This window comes from Sphaeramia orbicularis, chromosome 15 (genome assembly GCF_902148855.1).
Source record: "Sphaeramia orbicularis chromosome 15, fSphaOr1.1, whole genome shotgun sequence".
NCBI lineage: Eukaryota > Metazoa > Chordata > Actinopteri > Kurtiformes > Apogonidae > Sphaeramia > Sphaeramia orbicularis.
In genome coordinates this window covers 28,598,151-28,621,711 of record NC_043971.1, presented here as the reverse complement: position 1 = coordinate 28,621,711, position 23,561 = coordinate 28,598,151, and the positions used below count along the sequence as shown (strand labels likewise).

Here is a 23,561-nt window from a genome sequence, read left to right as displayed (position 1 = left end):
GGACAGAGTTACAAATCTGCAATTTCGAGTGAAGTCGACAGCAGTGTTGTCTAATTTTTTTGTTACAGCACTTTGAAATGGTCATGTGACCTGATCAACCCGGTGTGATAACAGACCCTGGAGGCTTAAAACGTGTTAAAATGTAAAACTCACTAATGTTTAAGATAGTATTTATTATTTAGCACCGGAGCACCTTTGAAAATATGTATTATAAGGGAGCAATTTTAGAAACGTGTTGTATTTCTAGAGAACATTTTGCAGGTTTCATCTGAACATAACTCTGACGTGTCTGCAGTGTTTCATGTGTGTGTGTTCAGGAAATGCATTAAAGTTGATGTGCTTCTGACTGAGAACGGCAATGAGGTCCGATTACTAGCCAGTCGTAAACGAACGTGTTTTCCCTCCTTCTCCACCTCGTACAGAATTAAAAGCAAGTGGCCTGAGAGGCTTTTAACACGGTAACACACACACACACACACACACACACACACACACACACACACACACACACACACACACACACACACACACACACACACACAGCTTCCTTCCCCTCCGAGTCACTCACCGGCAGAATGGCTTTAGTACAATCAGGCAATTAGACCAACACTATGCCACTTTACTCAACTTTACTCTCTCTCTCGCCTTCTTTTTGCTACCGCTCCCATAAGGCAACACCAGAACCAGCGGGACCCAGCGCCCCCTCTGCTCCTCTCACACACCGACTAAAAGCCCCAGCAGCCCAGGGAGTGTTCCCCCCTTTTCCTCAATGACCCCGTCTCAGCTCACACAGATATAAGCAGTTGTAGATAAGTCTGTAAAACGCCCGCCTCGCTGCTTCCCTCCGTCACCGCTCACGTCTTAATGACTAACTTCAACCCGACATCCCCTCCTCCTTCTCTCTCGATAGGTTTGTCGTCATTATTGTCTCCTCGTCTACTTAAAAGCTTTTCAGAGTTTTGGTCCTGCTTCGCTTGTAATGGCATGGAAGAATCGGACCACCACCCACCGCTGACCCTGGAGTCGAGGCTTCGGGGAGAAGTCACGGAGACAAAGATGGGCCACGGTGAGGAAGAGGAGTAAAAACAACGGTTCTGCTCACGTGGTATTAGTCTGCAGATAGAAATATAAGACTTGGAGTGTAAAAACTAATATGAGCAAGTTAAAGATAAGACTTTGCTGCTGAGAGGTGTTTGTCGACTTCATTTCAAGTACATTTGTTCGGATCTTTTCCACGAACGAGTATTAACATTTTCAGTGACAGTGAAGACACTCTAATGTCAAACTCATTTTAGTTCAGGGGCCACAAACAGCCTAAACTAATAAAATAACAGTGTATTAAAATAACTTAAAAATAATGTCCAAAAAATTTAATTAAATTATGAAAACATTTACATTTACAAATTATCCTTTCACAAAGAAATGTAAGTAACATGAACCTGACATTTCTTCAGAAAAACAATTTAACAATACTATTATACTCAACTTATAATTTATTTATGCATGTGCATTACAGATTGCAGTGGATCTTGGAGTTTTGGAATTTGGAGTTGTCATTATTTATGGGTTATTACTTTAGTGGTCTGACCCATTTAAGATCAAATTGGTCTGTATGTGGCCCCTGAACTAAAATGACTTTGATATTCTTAACCGTTAACGTCTTCATTGTAATTTTTGCATTTCACATATTCATCCTGTGGACCAGAATGGAACTCTTGCCGGGCCGCGGGCTGTATGTTTGACACCCCTACCCTAATCCATTTACAAGTAAAGGTGGTTTCTCATCTAACTAAAACTTCCCAATACCGCCAAGGACTCAAAAACATTTGCCAACAAAGTAATTACTTAACTGGATTATTTTAGAAAGAAGCTTCAACTGACATTTTGAAATTTAAAAAAAAGATATTAAAAAACGTTTTTACTTGAGCTACGGATGCATATCAAGTCTCCAGCACATTACAGACTAAATCTGGATGTAACCCATAGTCTGTGTTTAAATAGTGATGAAGAGGAGAGCCGTAATGTATCTGTTCATTAGCATGCATGCTAGTCACACATCCATGTTAAAAGATTGAGAGGGATCATCACTCAAGATGTCAAGGAGAACCGAGGAGGAGACGTGTTGTCCACAGTCTCACTGATCTCACTTTATTTCATTTACAGTGTTTCATTTCACTCCCAGGCGTCTTGTTTATTTCTGGTGAGAATGAGACGACACCTTCACGGTAAAGAAAACTTGTTAACTGACCCGGTAAGTGCATCTTATAGAAACAGCCCAGGCTGTTAAGTTCACAGGGCACTAAACGAAGCAGAGGTTTGTGCTTCAAGTAAGTTTTCTCTCATTCTGAGCATGTAAATGTGTGGAATGTCAATATCCTACACATAGAAAGATAACAGCTTGGACTCTATATCTCAGCTTTCCAATTCCATAGTGACTTCAACTCTTAAAAGTATTGTCCTTGACTAATTATCGTCTCATCTTTATACATTACTTACATTATAACTGCTACGGACCTTTGCTCTGAGCTTTTTATATGTTTTTTTTTTCTGTTTTCTGCACAAAAAGCACCTACATACTGTACCACTAATACTGGATGATTGCATAGATCTGTTTCCCAAACTGTTGAGAACAAAAACAGGTTGTGAAGCTGTTTCTGTAGGGTCGCCAACTGAAAAAAGGAAAATATATAGCAATAATATGATGTGTTACCTTATTTTTCTAATCAAAATCGAAGAGCGTTGATAGATGTGAAATAAATACAAAAGAGGGCAAAAAATACATGATGAGACGGATGTAACAGAAGATGGGACAAAAAAAAATCACACCAAAGATGTAACAAGATAAAGCAACACAACAAACCCCACCCCTCGCATTTATTGTGACTTATTTTGGCATGGATCCAGCTGATGTCATCATGTCTATGCATGTGGTAATGTCAGCATATCAGTTGCTTCTATATATGTGCCAAGTTTGAAGTAAATTGAAACAAAATTGATGTTTTTATAGAAATTTGAAATTTCACCCATTATAGATAAGTGGGAGAAAAAAAAGATTTTAGAAATTCATAAAAAATTTGAACTTTGACCTACTTTTCCCAAAATGTAATCAGATCTGTTCTGGGTCACTGGCAATCTATAAACCCAATATGGTATGAATTCACCCAGCAGTTTTTCTGTTAGAGTATTAACAAACAAACAAACCGAACCAAAAACAATACCCCTTGCCTCCCCTTAGGGGGGTAAGGTAACAATGTAAAATATAGAAAAGGATAAAATATACTTCCAGAGAGGGTTTTGATTGTAGTGTCGTCAGTAAAAATGTAGCTCTATGGCAATTCATGACATTATTTTTAAGGGTTCATAGGGGACAATCAGTTTCAAATTTTTGGGAACCATCGTTGTTATAATAAGGCTTTTGTTGTGATTGTGTGTTTATTAAAAAATAAAAATAAATTTAAAAAAACAAATGATAAAAGAAAGAACAGAAGATACAGCTGCTTTCACTTCTTGTTCAGTTGAATGTATCTGAATGAAACCACACATTCGGAGAGGAATTCCTCAGATTGTAGTAATATAATATTTAATTTAAAAGTTTTAGGGAAAAAAAGAAAACCGTCTGTGCAAATGAGAGCAGTAACAATCGTGTGACCGAACCGTACAATGACCTGAAAAGCACTAATTCCTTTAGTTCATATTTAAATAGTGATGAAGTGTCGTCAGAGCGGCTGGTAAGTAATATGGCTGTCTTCATTAGTGTGCACTCTGTTCAGACATGCAACTGAATGACTGAGTGGGATAATCACTCAGCAAGTGAGAGAGAAGTAATCGTTAATGAGGAGAAGAAACAGAGAGAGCGATGGCTTTAATGCGAATCTGGTTTTTTTCCACATCTTTCTTTTCACTTACACCGTTATCCCATCCATCTTCCTGTCTCTCAGCCATCTAACGTCTACATATTCATATCCCTAGGCTCAATGCAAAGTCATTGAGCTGTAATGTATGAACTGTGTTAAATAAATGAAGTAGCAGGAGGCCAATTTCAGACCACCAGACTCACTGGTGGAATGTGGGCTGAGGCTTTTCTGCATTTACTCAGGATAAAATGACATAAAGGCATAAATCCGAAGAGGCCGGATGAATAAGTCAGTGGATGTGTCAGAAAAACATCGTCAACATTTGCAAGAGTGACTGCATGGCCAATGCATCAGGGAACGGTGATGGACTAAATCATCGGCAAAAAAGTTCAGCTGTTGATGTTTTTTTTTTTTTTTTGTGAGTTTAATTACCTTAATGACTTAAAATGTGGACGAGTGCAAATGGAAGAGCAACGGGGCAAAAATGGAGCAGGAGGAGATTAAAATGCATTTAAAGCGGACAGAAAAAATGTTGAACCTCAGTGGAAATTCTAAAAATCAACCCAGTTTCCCAATAATAGGGTCTGTCTATGAATTAAAACCTATTTTTTTTATTCACAAAGGCTTTTAAAATATGAGAAATTAAATGCATGTCTAATGCTCAGTTCATTTCATTCAAGGCAATAAACTGTGTGTGTATGCATTTTTTTGCATATTTGTCCATTTCTTATGTAACTCCTCGAAATCCTCTGAATTTCTTCCTATCCTGTGGTTTATTCCAGATCTGAATTTCTTCATATGCCTCAGATGATGCTTTGGCTGTCTGCTTTACAACTGTGCAGGACACACACACACACACTCACCGCCAACATAAACTTGGCATCTTCCACTTTGTCCATATCCAGCAGCTGGAGGAAGAGGTCTGAGGCTGGTCTGTAACAGGCAAAGTGGTTGGCCAGTCTCTCTGCCATAACACTGACTGCAACACAATAATTTAGTCAGAGGTTTCACAATTACATGAGGTTTTTACTGCCGGCGGTTCAAAGCTTTTACTAGTGCATGTAGAAGTAGAGCTTAAGTGTGTTCTCGCTTACATTTGTCCAACACCTTGTCATTGCCATTCTCCAAGATCTTTCTGAAGACGAAGGACATACTGGCGCTATGGTTATCTGGATTTGTGTACAGGGTCTCCAACAGCTCCACTGCAGAATCCAAGTCATCACTGAAGAAGGTAAAAGGTGTGAGATGTCACAAGGTTTTGCACTTCGAATAAGCAGAATTATCGACTAATAAAAAAGCTGAAGTCCTGTCCTGTCTGGTCATGCCCTGTGGGACCTTGTACTGCAGTCAATGGTGAAGGACAGGTCTTTTTTTTTTTTTTAATTACATTTTAACAAGTGGTGCCAGGCACAACAAACCCCGCCCATCACATGTATTGTAGCTTATTTTGGCATCGATCCAGCTGATGTCATCATGTCTATGCTTGTGGTGATATCAGCATATCAATTGCCTCTATATATGTGCCAAGTTGGAAGTAAATTGAAACAAAATTGATGTATTTATAGACATTTGAAATTTCGCCTATTATAAGAAAAGGGGAGAAAAAAAAAGATTTTAAAAGGTCAAAAAAATTTTAACTTTGACCTACTTTTCCCAAAATGTAACCACATTTATTCTGGTCACTGGCAAACTATAAACCCAATTTGGTATGAATTCAACCTATAGTTTTGCTGCTACAGACATTTGAAATTTTCCCCATTATAAGTAAAGGGTAAAAATAAAAAAGATTTTAAAAATTCATAAAAAACAGGAACTTTGTCCTACTTTTCCCAAAATGTATTCAGATCTATTCTGGGTCACTGGCAATCTATGAACTCAGTTTGGTAGGAATTCAACCAATAGTTTTGCTGCTAGAGTGGTAAAAAACAAACAAACCGAACCAAAAACAATACCCCTTGCTTCCTCTTCAATGGGCAGGGTAATTATTCTATTATGATATTTGTGCAGTTTGAAAGATAACTGTATAAACTAAGAAAGTCTCCGTTTGTTGTAAAACTGTTAAATTATCAGGTAATGAAAATACAAAAGATAGACGTGTCACCATCATAACTCTCTTTCTCCTTGTTCTGAGTCGCTCCAGCTTTGACAATGACCTACATTACCTACATTTTTATTAAAACCAGTGGAACACAGGTACATAGAAGTTACAGTCGGTGTGTTCCAGAGGTTCTAGATCAAGACTGCACTTTTTCGTTCATTGTCTGATGAAACCAACCCGTCATTGTGGTGAATAAATACACATTGCTGCTTTTTTCCATTTTTGGGATGTTTTTTCCTCTACAGTTACACAGACATCATAATGTATCACTGATGATTACATCATAAAAATCATAGTATCATGACGGTATTGTATTGAAAGATACAGCTTCAGTTGTTACCTGATAATATAAGAACGCTAAATCATTCATCTGACAAAGTGGATAAATAACTATCCTCTGCTTCCAAGACTGAGTGACACTCCCCTTTGGAAATTAAACAAATGTGATCTGAACTGTTCCTGTGTCATGTACTGATTATTCCACTATGTGACAGTTAGACTCGTACTGTGTGTTTTTCCTGCTGACAATGCGTAATCAAACAAAGGCGACACAAAAACCTCAAACAACTCAATCTGGCAACCTGATCTCACTACTAACACTTTAGGTCCCTTCTCTGTTCCCCGCTTCCCCCCCACCGTCGCCACTTGTGATGAATATTTAACATACCCAGTGTGTGCGGGTCTGTGTGTATGTATATGTGTGTGCGCTCAGAGGTGAAGGAACATATCTACGCTGATTGTTGCGAAAGGGACCGTCTGAATAATTCAGCGGGGGCCCTCTAAATGTGGCGCTCAGCTTTGCGAGCCTGCTTGCTTTTCCGCCCGGGCTCTTAACCAGTCAGCTTGACTCAGGCACACTGGGGACGCACGTGTCAGAGCTGTTCAGAGTGTGGCTCCCAGAGGTCAAGGTTCAAGCTGACAGGCCCGCGCTACAGTGGCCAATCAGGCGTGAGGCCGTCTTGCTATTCTTCACTTCCTACTGTCCCTCTGAGTTTGCACGGGGATGATGTCGCTCGAGCTGGGGGGACAGCGCTAATGTGGCGAGTAGCGCGATGAAAGTTTGATGCACAATGTGTTTTATATTTTGTTCTCTGCTGTTTGAGAAGTGACAACAACGCAGTGGAGGATGGGTGTTTTTATCGCATTAAAAGGAATCATAAATAATCCTATTATGCTTCTGTTTCCTATTTGTACTTGATGCATGACTCGCTATATAGGCTTTTACTTTAAGTGCATGTCAGCTCAGGTCTTGTACGTTATTGTCTGCCTGATAATAGTACAAAGCATGTCATTAAATATCTGTGTTGTTCCATAGAAACACTGGACTGTGAATTCTTTATATTTTACCAATTTACAATATTTTCATAGCTGCAACTTCTCTGTAATGATGAAAAAACATTTGATATCAGTTTTGTGATCACATCAGATCTAGAAATACATTTGGAAAGGCGCAAACATCTAAAATCCTGACTTAATCTGAGGAGTGAGGGTCAAAATAATACTGATATTATTGATGATTATGGAAAAAAAAAACATCTTCCCACTTAGTGTGCATCCAGACTTACTTCTTGATGTGCGCCAGGGCTATGTTGTTGATAAACAGCATGCTGGAAAAGTTAAGGGGTGTACTGAGACCCTTCATCAGTTTCTGCACATCCTCGATGCCCGACACGTCGCCTTTCCTGCCCAGAGCCTGCACCAGTCTGGTAATAGCCAGCTGGGATGGCACATGGTTCACCTGCAGCATGGACTTCAGCGTCTGAACAGCATCTGGAACAAAGTGCAAGAGGTCAATGTATGTAATCAACATACAGTATTGGTGACCATTCTATAAAAGGAGTGTGTGTTTTCTTACCTGTCACCAGATCTTTCTTGCTCTGCGTGACGATGAGCAGGTTGGTGGCGGTATCACTCATTTTGAAACCGGGAATATGAGAACCAGCACTACAGCAGACAGAGGGAACAAGGTTTTTTTCATTCATTCTGAACTTTTTTTGTTTTCTGTCAAGTATTTGAAGTAGGACTCTACCCACACATCACAGAAAAATACAGCATAGCATAATAACTGGACAAAATGTGATGTGTTTTCTCTTCATTATGCAATAACCTCCACATTGGGATACACAGTTTTAATGCAGTACGCTTTATATTTTGTAATAAATATTTACATATTGTGATACTTTTCTTACTAAACATTACTGAAGTTGCACTTTTTATGATATAAGTGTAAAAATACAGTGCATTTTGTGATACAGTCACGGAAAAAAATATTAGACCACCCATGTTTCCTTCAGTTTCTTGTTCATTTTAATGCCTGGTACAACTAAAGGTACATTTGTTTGGAAAAACATAATGACAACAACAAAAAGAGCTCATAAGAGTTCAATTTCAGAGCTGATATCTATCCATTTTCCAAGGTTTTCTTGATAATAACCAAAATCACTTCAGTTCTTACATCAATATCCATGGCATTGCACTGACAAAAACAGTGATTTTAGGCATTCCATGTTTTCTTTTCTGTCTGTTTTAGTCACATTATACACCCAGGAGTTAGTAATTGATTGCGTAACCATTGTTTGTGATTACTTTTGATGGTCTAATAATTTTTTCCACAACTGTAACTAACCACAGTAAATAGCTTAAAAATTTCTTTTAAACAATTTAGCTAAATAAAAACTCCACAATATTATATTAAACCTGCATCCCTGATCCATTTTTATGTCTAAAATAGCCATAGAAAAGCAGTAATAAGATTAGTTATTAAATAATCATATTTATTTTACAAATATAGGTATTTCATGTCAAAAGCCTGGGGGGGTGGTCCTGCTTTCTTTTCTAGCAGATATTATCAGAAAGATCCAGTTTTTCAACAAGTCACTGCTAGTGCTACTAAAAGTGCAATGTCTGTTCTTAGTAATAGTCACAGCAATATGTAGAAACTCATAAAATGCTTGGAAATGTATGATATGTAGTGTTCAGGCTGCTTATTATGACAAAATGTGTGTGATTAGGTAACAAAGGGAAAATGTATTGTATTTTGGAAAGTTTTTACATAATGTTGTGTTTTTACATAATATAATGTTTCAATGAAAATGTGGTTTGTTAGGGCTTATATTTGTTATTGTTAGATTAATTATCTGGACTTTGCAGAATTAAAACACAACATTTTCTACAATAAATGAATGCATACTTTTAGCCAAGACTGGAGCAAAAGCGTGTGACTAAATGCCAGCAGTGAATGGCACATATTAGATCAGAAATGTCTAAATGTTAGAGCTGGTACTGTACTGCACCATTAAACTCAAATCTTCATAAATCTGAAGGCTGAGATAATGCGTCTGTGGCGTGTGTGTGACTAAACTGATGCTGCACTACATCACTTTAAGAAAAAAAAAACCCACTCCTCTCAGACAAGGCGGATAAACACACGAGCTGAGAGAGAGAACAGACAAAACAATGGGAACAAATCTGATTGATGGTGAGTCTGAGCCTCTTGTAAAGCGCCTGCTCTGACCCTGAAAATAATACAGACATGAAAAAGTTAATTGAAATCACCATATATGTGACTGCTCTTCCTGCTGAGCCCCTGCATGTGTGTATTTGGATATGTGTGAGGGGTATTATCAGGGAGGGGGACGCTGGGACAGGCTGAACGCTGCAGTTTTGCGGCCTGCGGGAACTGCTCATCACTTCTTCCACCCGACTTTCCCTCCCTCACTCCGTCTGCCGTCTATTTGCTGTCCTTTTCAGCCTTCCTCCTTTTCATTTCTTTGCCACTAAAACCTCAATCAAGCCTGCCTCTCGTCTTTTTCTATTTATTATTATAGCCCTGCAACCAGATTAATCCTTCCGCTCAATTGAGCATCAGGCCGGCAATCCTTATCACCACGGCGACACCAGGCCAAGCGGCATCGAGGAGCTGCTGTGACAGGGTCAAGGCAGAGATTGTAGCAGTAACAGGGTCGCCGGAGGATTGCCGTGGAGACCGAGCGGTGGGGGTGTGGGGGTCAGAATTATTCTTATCGGGTGAAAGAAAATCTCTAGAGGCTCTCTCTCACTCACCTTTGCTCAACACACACACTCTGCAGCTCTCTGTCATTTCCTCCTTCTAGGGTTATTGTGCTTTAGCCAATGAATCCAGCATCCACCTCTTCCTCTCTCATCATCACTCTCTCACAATCCCTTAATCTCACCATAAGCGCCCCGCTGCTCAATTCTGTTCAGATTACCCCAAAAACAAACACACACCCTCCCTCATGTGCTGAATTAATGCCTATAGCGTCTTCATTAACCTCGTACATGATTAAATCTACCCCTCCTCCTCTCGTTCGCCACTCTTTTCCCATTTAGATCTTTTTATCTTCTTCCACTCGTCCACATTTCCATCTTTCGCCGAGTCTCCTCTCAGCTCATTTCACTTCTCATTTAGAGTGCAGATAAACTAAGCTTTTATCCAGGCAGGGATGCCATAAACCAATTCAAACAGAGACTGGAGATGGGTTATCGCTTGCGTTGCATTGCTCTTGTTGAAACACGGCGTCTAAAATTGATACGATTATTTCGCATAACATAAGAGGGTGAGCCGTGTAGAGACAAAAACAGGCAAAGGACTGATAGTGTAATAGATGGTTTTACATGTTTTCCCCCTTCCTTACAAATTAGTAACTGCATCTTTTCTCTCAGCGCATCATATCATTACATCATTAGGTTCTCATCTTTGTTCTCTAAGCTTCAGTGTTTTCACAGCACAAAGAAAGTGATGCACAGACGGGGACAAAAGGAGATAAAGAAAAAGGAAAAGGAGGAGATTACCTAAAAAGACAAACAGAGCAGAGAAGATCAGTGCTGCACTAAGCTCAGATCTTTAATACCACTGTCTTTCTATTTGTCTCCAGGCTGGAGCCCTGATATGGCCTCACAACACAACAGCATATGATACATTACTAATTGGAAGAAGATTGATGTTTTTGCACAAAGTCAACCGCTTCTCTGAAAAACCAAAATTAATCTTCACATGTGAGGATGTGTGTGTGTGTGTGAGAGTGTGTGTCTTGGGGCTTAGTAAGAATCAGTGTTCACATCCAGCAGGGCGTCGTGTGTTAGTACACAATCAGCGTATAATCCTCGTGTCTTTGAGGAGATGCAGTTTTAGCCTGAGGTGACCCTGTGCCACACACTGAGAGGACAGGGAAAGTGACATGGCCTTAACTACACTACATGTTGCATTTGTCTGTTTGTAATGCTCACTATCAAGACTTCTTATGGCCTCTGCCCTAAGGGTGAGACTTTTAACACATCCAAATGGATTAACTGCTCTGATTCACAACACCTCGGAATAAAATATACAAAAATGGATTGTTCGATTTACTACTAAAAACACAATATGCAATTAAACAGTGTACAACAGAAGATGCCACTTTGAAGTAAAGTGGAATCATGGGAGTTGAAAATCAAAGAACTACGATACACGTGTGTTTGTATTTCCTTTTGCTGGATAAAAGTCTCATAAGGAAAACAAAACAAAACAAAAAAAAAACAGAATAGAGTGAAATTATGGTATAAACTTCACGTTACAATAAAAGTCTAACTTTTGTGGTGCAGATATTTTTTCTCCTCTGATGATTAAAATTAATACGAAATGACTCAGGCAGATGAGGAAATGGGTTTAAGCTTTACTCTAAGTGTTGTGGCATATATTCACACTATGCTATAGAAACTAAGATAACACAAGCTAATGCAATGTTAAATGCTAGTTTATCAGATGAGTCAACGTATTTAATGGTACATTAAACTATACCAATAAATTAATTCTGCTACTGGTTTATTATGTTGCAAAATTATATGCAAACACAAAAAATCTATTCAGACCAAAATATTACTGTTGCAAGGTGACAATGACTGATTTACACTTGTCAGTTTCTCCATAGACAGAATCACAGGGGAACAAATAAAACAGGCTGAATAAAATTAAGTATTTGTGTGAATTTGTGAATATTGTTGAAATTATTTAATATAATGTACACACATGAAAAAGAACATATAGCCTGAGTCTTTGTTTCTTTCCATTTAGTTTCATAGAGTTTTGATAGTTACAGAATAAAACACTCACATGTCTTTGAGAGCCATGGCGTCATCCATCGACCCCTCAGCCAACAGAGCGCGGATCAGGTGGTCATAAGAGGCGGGGCCGAACACCAGACCCTTTTCATCAGCTCCCTTCACCATCTCATAGGCCTCTACAGAGACGTCAAAGATGGCAAGAACAAAATAAATGCAAAGTGTGACTTCATGCATATTTTTTTCCTTTCTGTGCAGATGACAGTATTATTATTCATATAAAATTGGGGTAGAAGGTCCACATTCATGTTACAGTGTTTTAGCTCATGATGCAATTGGTTAAAGTTGGTTTAAAAAAGTGTGCATATAAAACAAAATGGGCTTAAACCAAGACGCATTGGCTATAACTGTTATGTTCCATTTATTACTTAGAAATCCAGTCAATAATAAGTGGCAATTTACCTCCTCTAATAACCTCTTATCTCCCCATCTGTCAGTCAGCAATTCTATAAACAACGCTTTAAGCTGCTACTGAAACCAAGGTGCATTTAGACCAAAACGGATGGACTGGCTTAAATATTGGCTTGGTTATATGTTCCATAGCAGGGGTCACCAATCCTAGTCCTCGAGGGCCGGTATCCTGCATGTTTTAGGTATTTCCCTCTTCCAACATGCCTGATTCAAATGACAAGCCTATTATCAAGCTCTGCAGAATCCTGATAACGACTGTCAGGTGTGCGGGAAGAGGGAAATATATAAAACATGCAAGATACCAGCCCTCAAGGACCAGGATTGGTGACCCCTGTTCTATAGTCTTGAGATTTTTTGGTGATAAAGGACTTGCAAAAAGGAAATCACAGAAACTGCAAAAATGAGTTGTGTTACAAAGAAATATTAAGTAAAAATGGCACTTGATTCTGTTCACTAGTTTGTAAATTTGTTTACTTTAGAAGAACCAAAAAAATACTGTATATGATATTCAAGTGCATAGCATCCCAGTCTTTTGTAATGCATTATGTTGCGCTGAATCACACTGCATCACAATGAGGCGAGTCTGATGATGACACTGGTGGCTGCTTCACATACATCTAGTAGGAAATCATTGGTAGTGGTATTTAAGTTGAACTTAACTGACCTAAGATAGCTCGAGTGTGGCGTTGTATGAGACAAAAATACCACGACCTCCAGCTGCTTACCTTTGGCTTTGCCCCTTTTGCACAGTGCCAGAACACGGATGTGGTAATCTGGACCATCTTCAGAGGTCGCGGGGGTCGGTGTTGACTTGACCTGCTGTGGAGCTGCAGCTTGTTCATACCATGACTGTAAAGAACACATGCAGAGGGGAAACACAGATGAAATCAAAATTGGAAGTTTCTATCAAAACATAGCCAGTGTTCATGCCTTTTACAAGCCTCCACACATGTTCAGATGTATTCAGGCAAGAAGCTGGTGTGTGTGTTTGCGTATGACAGTGCAATAATGCCGAGCATGCAGGCCAGGGTCTCTTAATGCGCAGTCACCCATGTAGCAGTGAGGGGAGGGGGTTAAGCTGTATTGGCTAGGGGCAAATTAGGTCTGGCACCCCAGGGGCAGGGGAAAAGTGTGCGTGTTAGAGAGTGTGTGTGTCTCAGAGCAGGGGTGTCAAGTCGAGAGCCCCAAGGGTCACCAAGTTCAACGCTCGAGGCAACAGCAATCACCTCTTGTCTCGTCATGCTTCAGGCTACCCGAGTACGGGTGTAAAGCAAAGCTGAGTGAGAAAAGCAGTTGAATAACAGAGTAAAACAGGATTTTATTTAAAGTAAACCCCCGCTCACTCTGTATTGCATTCACTTTTCGAAAAATTTCCTCCTATTCTGCCCACTTGGTTTAATTTACAGTCAACATAGAGCTAAGCATGCACACACTCACACACAAAAACTATGAATCCAGGGGTGCCCATATGGTGGCATTTAGCTGCTGGTTAAATTAGTCTAGCATTACAGATTTACAGACAGATCAAGCTGTAATTCCTTTCATCAGGCAGCCAGTCTGATTGACCACACTTCAGATCAGACCTTCAATCCTGTTTCCTCTGCATGTAATGAACAGGGGCTTAAGTGAGGGGACGAAGGGGGGCACACATAGAGATGCTGACAAAGATGATTCTTGAGGTTGTGTTCTGTGGTCAGAGGTTGGGGTCAGTATTCATTAAGCAAAGACCAAGAAAAAAAAAAAATCTACGGTAGTGTTACCAGTATTAAAATAACTCAATGATGTTGAATTATTAAAAGACAGTCTGAAGCATCAGCTTACATCTGGATACAGTGATCATCAACACTGCCGTAATATCAGGAGGAAACAGGAGTGAACAGTGACATGTTCTGATCATTTTCATCACCAATCACAAATCAATGTGTCTGCAAAATATGTTTTGTTAAAGCTAATATTTCCAAATAAGCAGGGTTATTTGTTTTAATTTCATTGTACTCATTACAATGACAATACAGATATTCTATTCTGTTAGAGTCAATGCAAAGTCAGACAAACACTAAAACTCGCAGCAGATAGAATGTATTTACTCAAATGAAAACAAATAATGACAATGAACTATGTAACAACACAATAAGATATGATTTCATGTGAAATGAGCTTAGTTTTTGTTTTCCCCTGAAAGAAAATGGTTCCCAAGAATCAAATGGTTTATTATGGATTAAATAAAGAATGGCTTTGTAACTCACGTCATCCACTTTTATCCTACCTTTTTATAGCTGATGTACAAATAAAGGCTTCCCTAAAAATACTGTACTTAAAAAACAATACTAATAGTAAAACAAAATAAAGTAAATTATACATCGAAATAACTAATGAAATCTGGGATACAATTAAAGCCAATGTGAACAATCTAAACAAAGCCAACTAACGATCATTTCAAAACAATAACTCTCCAAACAGGAAGATTTCAACTCATAAAGATTCTCATCAGATGAAAGCAGACAATTATTTGAAAATACACTTAAACAGATTAGTTTATGCTGCATTTCATCCAAAGGTTTCAGGTATGAAACGTATGACACCTTCCTCTGTAACGTGCGTTTAAACATTAGTGATGCATGATGGTGTGTTTGACCTTGGGGCGTTTTTAGGGCACTCCTCCTGGCCTCTTTCATTTTCTTATCCCCTATCCTCCAGGCAGTTATTCCTCTGAATAATGGATAATCCTAATGAGTGTTGAAGAGATGTTCATATTGTCTAGTGGCAGGTTTACCTCAGGCACCTCAAAGGGCACCTCCTGGCCATTACTCCTCAGGATGTCTGCCAACAGTCGCAGGGTCCTCTCTCTGGGAATGATGTTCTCCTCCTGCATCTTCGTCCACAATGCATCAGCTTTCTTCCAGTTGTTGGTCTCCTCTATCAAAGGGAAAAACAGGATTCTTATGTAATGTGTTGTGGAAAAAAACGTGGTGGTCCATAGTGGTTGTAGCCCACCACTCAGCAGCAGCAGGTAATATCTGACGAAGCGCTTCATGCTGAGAGGGGGCAATCAAAGCACTAATCTGATCAACTGACTGACCCTCAACTATGCTGTAATTTAGGAAACGCACCAACTAGTGACATGTGTGTATGCGTTACAGTGTGTATGTGTGGGGCTAATGGGTTGACAATCAGCTTTAACACTTCAATCAAAACTGGTGTCTGCTCTTCACACATACACACACACAGGGTCAAGAATGTTGTACATTTACAATCGCACATTTCGAGATGGGAGGTCGTGACAGCAGAGGAGACACAGTTTAGAAGGAAGGTCATGAAGTTAATATACTTTAGATGTAAAAATCTTGTCTATGTAGAATATACAAACATATCTATTACATGATCCACTCATTAGGACATTGTGTTCTCTTTGGTGGTTTTCTTCAGTCTTCAAACTTTCTTCTTAGAGCTGCATAATTAATCAAATCACAGTTGTATGAAGGAGGATTCGGGCCACACTGAAAAGCCACAATATTACCAGATCAAAGACATACGGTTTGGTGATAAAAGTAAGAACATGACAAGAATGAAGTCCAGAATTGTACTGAAACAGACTCAAAACAAAAGGGGCGGTAACAGAGTCTGTTGCTTTCTTTTCACAGATTCACAGATTGAACTTCAGTGGTTTGGCAAGTCATAGTGAAGATTGTACTTTTATTGTTAAAAATATGACTTTTCTTAAAAATGTACAACTTTATTCCTGTGACATGATTTTTTTTTCATCTTATGACTTCATTCTCATAATATTTCTGGAAAAATTACAACTTTATTCTCAGCATTGCCCTTGCCTTCCTTCATACAATTGTACTTATATAAACACAAAGGCTTCACTTTAAAACATCCAGTGTGTGTGATATTTTGGATTCAGTGACCTGAACTGAGCAAATATGAAATGAAAGTCGCCATCTTTTTTAAGCTTCTGTAATTTTTGGTTCTCTGTGTAGGAGAAAAAAACCCCACACATGTTAGAATAATCAGTAATCTTTACATTTTCCCTAATAATCAATCAAATGCAAGATGCAACATTTCATCAGTAGCCAAATACTGGTCAGCTACAAAGTTAACCCATAAAGACCCAAACAGCCACCAACGACCAAAACCATCTACTAATGTAAAATATTTAATACAATGTAATCAATGTAAATAATTGGTGTAAAATACAGTTATTCATCTTTTCATGGTCATCAGATATGACCCATTTGGCTACAGGCTCTGTAGTGTACGTGGAAACACTGTCATCTTCTACACCATTGATTCACCAGTAAAACCCATGAAGTTGGATCAGTGACAGTGGATGGAGACACTTGGTTAATGTTAAGTTAGTCATATATTTTGCTGAGAAAGTCACTTTTTCTTCAGTTTTCTCTGTTTCTGACACATTAACTGTCAATTTTAATCTGAGTTTTTATGAACATCCACATGATTAACAAATTAAATATAGGAATATACCTGACGTCCACTGAAAAAACACAAAATACAGAGGAAAAATGTCATAATAAATGGTGATAAATCACTGAAGAAAAGTTAAATATAGAAAGAAATATATTTTGGGACAGCCATAAAATAGCACTGGGTCTTTATGGGTTAATCATACTATCATATTTCCTCCCTGTGAAAGTAAACTGAATGTCTGACATTTGAAAACTTCGAGTAAATTTCACAATTTTCTGCCATTTTTTGACCAAACACATCAGATTAATCAACAATGAAAGGGATCTTTATTTGCAGCCCTAATAAAGTCAATTCAAACTCCAATCATAAATCCCAATAATATTCTGAACCAAATGAGAATTAAGTATATCCATGGCAAAAAATAAGCATCAAGCTTTACTGTAAAAGTAACTTACTGCATAACCGGAGCATGTAACTGTACATCTCATCTCTGTCGCACTCAAACAGCTTGGCCGTCATGTCCACCATATGCTCCAAGGTCTCCATCTGTTCTCACAAATACAAGACTTTTTGTCATTTCACTTCATTTCCCTCCTTTCATCTCAGGTTTGATCAGTTAAGCTGGTGTGTGTGTGTGTTACCTGGTTGTGGGCGATGCATTTCTCTGCATACCAGTGTAGGCGTCCAGGCCTTGCCCTCAGCCCAGGGGTCTGCACAGATAAAAACACAAGGAATTTTAGCATTAACACATGACACTGAACTACTCCAAGGTGCAAATGTTTTCAGTGCATGTGGAACTGTTTTGCTGAATGGTCTTCCAACCCAGTGCAAGGCTTAAGAAAAATAACACGACTTAAGCTGCTGTATACAACCACGACATTACATCAATCTGGACATCAATAAAGTATATATTAAATATTTAGTACATGCAATATGCAATAACCAATTCTGCCAAAAGAACTTTTAGAATACAGCCATTAGTTGACGTCTATGGATTTAATTCCTACATATAAATCAACTGTTCGTTGTTTTTTTTGTTTTTTTACTGTCACTGGTACTGAGCCACTAAAAACCAGACGTGAACGTGCAGAAAATAGAGTTTCTAAATCCCAGAACCTAACGTATGTTACATTCAGCACATTTTCATCACCCTAGCAGATGTGTTATTAAATGACATAATGGGAAAGGTAGAGAAATCCTGCATGCACGATTAGTTTTGAAGAAGCTATCATTTTATTATACTCTTTTTCTTGCAGAATATTTCCATTAGCTCTGATGATGTAACTGTGGTTAAGATGTGGACTTCCTCGGTGCTGGGATGGTCACTCAAACGCTCGAGTTAAAACATAAAACATGTATGAGTGTACATACTCCACTCCAACAGCTGTGAATGGGCTTACGTTTTTGAGAAATCTGCAGCACTTTTAGGACACCAGTGATACGTTCATAGATCCACCGAGTGTGGGCTTTCATGTCAAATGAAGGCTGACATAGATTGGTGTGTGGGCTGGTGTAGCAAAGATTTAGTTTGATAGTGGACTGACTAGATGATTATTATCATGGAAAAACAGTGATCAGGATTTCATCTGTCTCTTGGGGCTTTGATACAATCTGAATAAGACTAGGATTGAGAAATCTCACATCCCTCTCTGTCTGTTAATCTGAGGGGGAAAAAAAAAAGAAAAAAAAAAAGAGAGCGATCTGCCAGGAAGTTAATCTGAACGGGGATCAAAAGCGCTCAATCCCCGTTGGCCTCTTTGATGGGAGCCCATCATACCTTAAGAGGAAGGGGGAGTCAGGAAAAGACCTGCCACGTCTTTTTCTTTGACAATCCCTCGCCAACCGTCATCCTCCTTCTCCTTCAATCCCCACTCCTCTCAATCCCTCGCTCTCCCTCCAAATCTCAGCAGCTTCTCCTCGTCTTTTCCCCCTGCCTCTCCATCCATCCCTCTATCTGTCCCAGGCAAAGGCATTATGTTATTACCCAACCAGCCAAAGGGACAAATTAAAATGTGTTGCACTCACTCTCGCTCAGTCTGTCTAATCTTCTTAGAGACTAAGGCCCAGTGCAAGTGCTCCATCTTTTGCCTCTGATTCTATTTACTTGGTAAAGTCTTGCAGGCTCAAAGCTCCGAGTCTCAAACACACATGCATGTACATCTTTCAATTCAATGCAAATCTCCCTAATCTGAGGAAAAAACACAATAGACAGAAACACGAAAGCACATTAATGTACACGTGCGCCTGTGGATAAAAGAGACAAAGTACAAACAAATATAAGCACACTCTCGCTTTCACAAAGAGATAATGGAAAAAGGACAACCAGGTCAGATGATCCGCTCTCAGTGTATTACAGTACATTGTTTCGACTAACAGTCTTATGTGGCCTTACAGGTCCATACTTGCGTATATACAAAATGGAAAAGATAAAAAAAAGACCCCTTCTCACCTCCACTTAACAAACCCTCTCCATCTCAATTCCTAATGTTCTAATTCCACTAATCACCTGGCCACTTTAGCGTACACACACACACCCCTGCAACCCCTCTCCCTAACAGCAAAACACATAATGGCTCACCACTCTATAGCAATACTACCTAACCTTGACCATCGCACACACACACATGCTGCAATAATAGGCCCGGCCACCTGACAATCCTCTACCTAACCATGACCATTTAGCACAAAATTGGCCACCTTTCTCTATCATTACATTTAATTAGCTGTGATTAATCAGCTGCCAATTATACCAAACACAGCCTAAAGAGAGACACCACTCTGGACTACCACTTGACGCCCTCACAGAAAAAGTATTTGTGTGTATGTGTGTGTGTGTGTGTGTGTGTGTGGGTATATTTGAGTGATAGAAAGGTCTATCTATTGTAGCTATATCCTGCATCAAGCAAGTTCAGAGGAAGTTTAACTGTGACACTTTGTCATTTATGTAGTTTCAAATCCATAAAGATAAATTATCTCAAAGTGTGGTGAGAGACCTCCAACTGGAAAGGGGATGCAAATGCCATGTCTTGTTCATACGATAATTATTAAGACATTTAAGTAATCTTTTGTGGCTTTAAATGGACAGACATGCCCTGTGTTTGACTGCGTTTTCTTGTGTTGGTGTTGTTTATTGCTCTCTTTTAACCTTTTCTTTTCTTTTCTTTCCTGCTCCCTGTAACCCAAGCTGGTTGAGGCAAATCACACCTTACGTGGAAAAGTAAAAGAAGTTTGCTGTTTTTTTCCTCTCTGTATAGTATTTAGCCTGAATTTGTTAAGTGTCTTGAAATAACCATACATTTTAACTGGCGCTACATACATAAAATTGAATTGAGTTAAACTTTAGCACTTTAGATTAGAAAAACCTTTGATTAACTCTTTTTCAACAAATAAAAGTAGAAATTATCAACATAACAGATACATGATTTTTAATTTAAATAAGCAGTCCTGTGCAATAGTCCTAGGTCAACATTAGGTTTATTGGTTTAGTCAAGTTATAATTACCACACATATGCATTTCTCCGTCTCTGTATTAAGATACAATCTGGATATATGTGAAGTATGTACAGAAGGGAAAACGAAAGCTTCAAGGAATAAACCAGCTTGTATAAACCATAGTGGTTGTATTTAGACTAATCTCCCTTTGTTCTTAACATGTCTTTAAAACTTTAGTTCAGACAATATTAGATTTATTGCATTAATTTTCTGATGCTTTATACCAGGTTTCATTTAAACATGTCAGATGCTTCTTGTCATGGGGTCACACTAAATAGTGACTTTACCCTTTAGAACCCATGTAGCTCAGTTTGATCTGTGTCTTTTAAGGCTGTGCACATATTTAATGTATTTTCTTGTTGTATCTGAAGAAAAGAGAATGAGAAATAAATATGTATGGTGATTTCAACCTTGCAAAAAAAAAAAAAAAAACAAGACTTTTGCACAGTACTGTATGATGCCACCTCAAGTGACTTTTTATTTAATCAACAGGTGTAAATGTTTCTTAAGAAACCCGTCATCCCTTAAAACTAAAAGCCAAAAAAATACAGGATGCAGCTGAATTTTTTTCCTGTCCATTTTCCTTTGACACCAAGAACAGCATGTAGGTCTGCAGTCCTTTTAGAAAGCCTTACCAACCTCACACGCCGCTGGCATAAGTAGGATAACAGTCACACAATCTAGCAGGAATGGAATGAGAGGCACACAATAACATGTTGTAATATTTAAGAGGGTTTGGTAATGCTCAAGAGGGACAAATCCCTCTTTTAGTGGACGCCAGGACATGAGGAGATGGAGAAAGTGAGGGAGTTGTAGTATTTTTTCCCCTCAGTTTTGTTATCATCCTGATCAGACAACATAATGGCCTTGTTTCCTTTGCCCTGATGTCCGGCTCATCCCTCTATCCGTTTATTCATCAATCTCTCTGTCCTGCTATCCAGTCTCTGCTGGTCAGTGTCATCATCGGTAAAATCACTTCTTATCTGCCCGACTTGCCTCTCTTTTTCCTCGCACTAATCTGCAGGGTTTATATGAGGACTTAAGATGACAAAGATACAAATGTTCAGAAAATATTCAGGTCAGATGAGCTATAATAACAGAGTGTGTGTCACAGGGATGAAGAGTGAACAGCAAGCTCTCCAGTTATCATCCTTGTTTGGACTTAAATGCCATTTCTAACAGATGCAATAGCCTTCACAGTCACAATTCTCTTGATCTGAATGGTCTGATGTATCGGAATAGTGATGTAGATAAACTTTCTGTGTGGAGTTTTCATGTTCTCCCTGTGTTTGTGTGGGTTCTCTCCGGGTACTCCGGCTTCCTCCCACCATCCAAAGGCATGCTTTAATAGGTTAATTGGTTTATCTAAATTGCCCATAGGAGTGAATGTGAGTGATCGGTTGTTTGTCTCAGGATGTTGTGGGATGTGCATTTACCTCAATAATCTTGCGAGCCTCACGGTAGCGACCTGTCTGCAAAAAGGCGAAGAACAGATCATACAGCATGGTCATCTCTCCACGCTCCTGACTCACAACATCCATAGCTAAAGAGGGAGAGAGAAAAAAAAAAGAAAGAGACAGAAAGGGAAATAGAGCAAAAGAGAGGTCACAAAATAATGCATGCAAGGTGAACAAACACAACACACACTTCATCCCTCCCCCTGATTCCCTTCTTTGGCACAATGTCCCAAACACAAAGCAGCTATATCAAGTCTGCTCTCAAACAAGCACAAGTCCCGAACGGAAGCCTAAGCTCTGCCGGTAAACTTGCTAAAGCGCTCAGCTCAGCGTTACACACTATCTCTGGACTGCAGCTTCGAGACAGGTGCCGCAGTAGCACATACACACTAAATGCAAACTTCCAGTCATCCAAATGGACCTGCATAATCAGGGAGGGGGCAAATTTACTCTGTCCTACTTTGGACTTCAGCAGGATCCAAATAGATGAAATAATAAATCTCCACATAATGAACCAATTCTACTTTAAAGTTTTGATAGAGAGTTGGCAGATTAACTTTTGCTCTTCCACGCTCCAGGTTCCTGTAGTCTCCCTCATAATAGAAACATCAAGGTTAAAAGCAGGCTAAAAGTATGGCCTCTGGTTTTAGAGGAGTTCAGCAGCTGCCAGAACCTGCGCATAAGTCGACTTTTCATGTCTCTGTTGATGCTTGAACTCAAATCAAAGTCAAAGATGTGAGTCAAATTCCTCTGACCTGCTTTTAGTGTGCTCTAGTTCATTGAAGGAGAGTCTGCCGGGAGTGTGGATGTTTGATGATTTCATTTCTGCTTTCATTTCAGAGGCTGCTTTTTTTTTTTTATACCATCCATAAACTGCAACAACATGGGTGCAAAACGGGGTACATCATGTTGCCAGAGGCTGCAGCACTCAGCGTGTGCTAACAGTACCACCAGGTCAAGTGTCTTAAGATTTCTGTTGTATGCCATCCCTCTTTCCCACTGTAAAGGGGAGTGGGATACAGAATAATTTGTTATTTCAAGATCCACTGGTCGGCACTGGTTTAGATCTTGGCCTTTGTCAAGCAGTTGTAGTGAAAGTCATTTTCTTTTTTGCGAGTCTATGACCTTTGGGGAGGGAGGGGGGGGTCATAGAGGAGGATGCAACTGCAGGGCGGATGTGGGAGTGGGTGAAAAGGACAGAAGGTGGAGAGGTGCTCAACTGCATGGATTCAACCTCGATGCACTCCAGAGCCACTTGCCACAGTGGCACGTTGAACTTCACCTTTTTTTTTTAACCACACTGCTGTCAAGATTACACAGAAACTGTTCAAAATGCAATCAGCTGACGTGCTTCAGTGTGACTCTGGCATGAACCTCTGGAACTCTTTGGCCCTCTTATGCACTCTTAGAATGGTTGGCGCTTGTTACATTCCCGTTTAATGCAAACACTGCAGCAGCACTTTACACTCTCTTTTCCCATTCTCTCCAAATAACAAAGGTCAGAAATATCAAGTATGGTTCAATAAAGAGCTGTGGAAATTCTGGTCGTGGGATTATTTTCTGCGCAAAATTTATTAATTTATGTCATTATAGACAAATGGACGATTGTCAATCAATTGTATGACCACTGCAATGACTCGAAACATTTGGGTGGCAATTATTTTTTATTCAAAGTAGCAAACTCTGAAGCTTCATAGCTTC

General features: G+C 39.3%; 1 protein-coding gene across 2 annotated transcripts in view; it reads right to left on the bottom strand.

Annotated features, from left to right (window-relative positions):
- Positions 1-23,561, bottom strand: part of lrpprc (leucine-rich pentatricopeptide repeat containing) — a 67,850-nt gene that overhangs the window by 9,177 nt on the left and 35,112 nt on the right. For both annotated transcript variants that reach the window (XM_030156132.1, XM_030156133.1), the window contains exons 25-34: positions 21,840-21,946; positions 17,553-17,621; positions 17,367-17,457; positions 15,254-15,396; positions 13,206-13,329; positions 12,062-12,188; positions 7,808-7,896; positions 7,518-7,722; positions 4,949-5,076; positions 4,718-4,833 (exon numbers count right to left, since the gene is read on the bottom strand). In XM_030156132.1, coding sequence (XP_030011992.1) covers positions 4,718-4,833; positions 4,949-5,076; positions 7,518-7,722; positions 7,808-7,896; positions 12,062-12,188; positions 13,206-13,329; positions 15,254-15,396; positions 17,367-17,457; positions 17,553-17,621; positions 21,840-21,946 — 1,199 coding nt within the window. The remainder of the gene's footprint in view (positions 1-4,717; positions 4,834-4,948; positions 5,077-7,517; positions 7,723-7,807; positions 7,897-12,061; positions 12,189-13,205; positions 13,330-15,253; positions 15,397-17,366; positions 17,458-17,552; positions 17,622-21,839; positions 21,947-23,561) is intronic.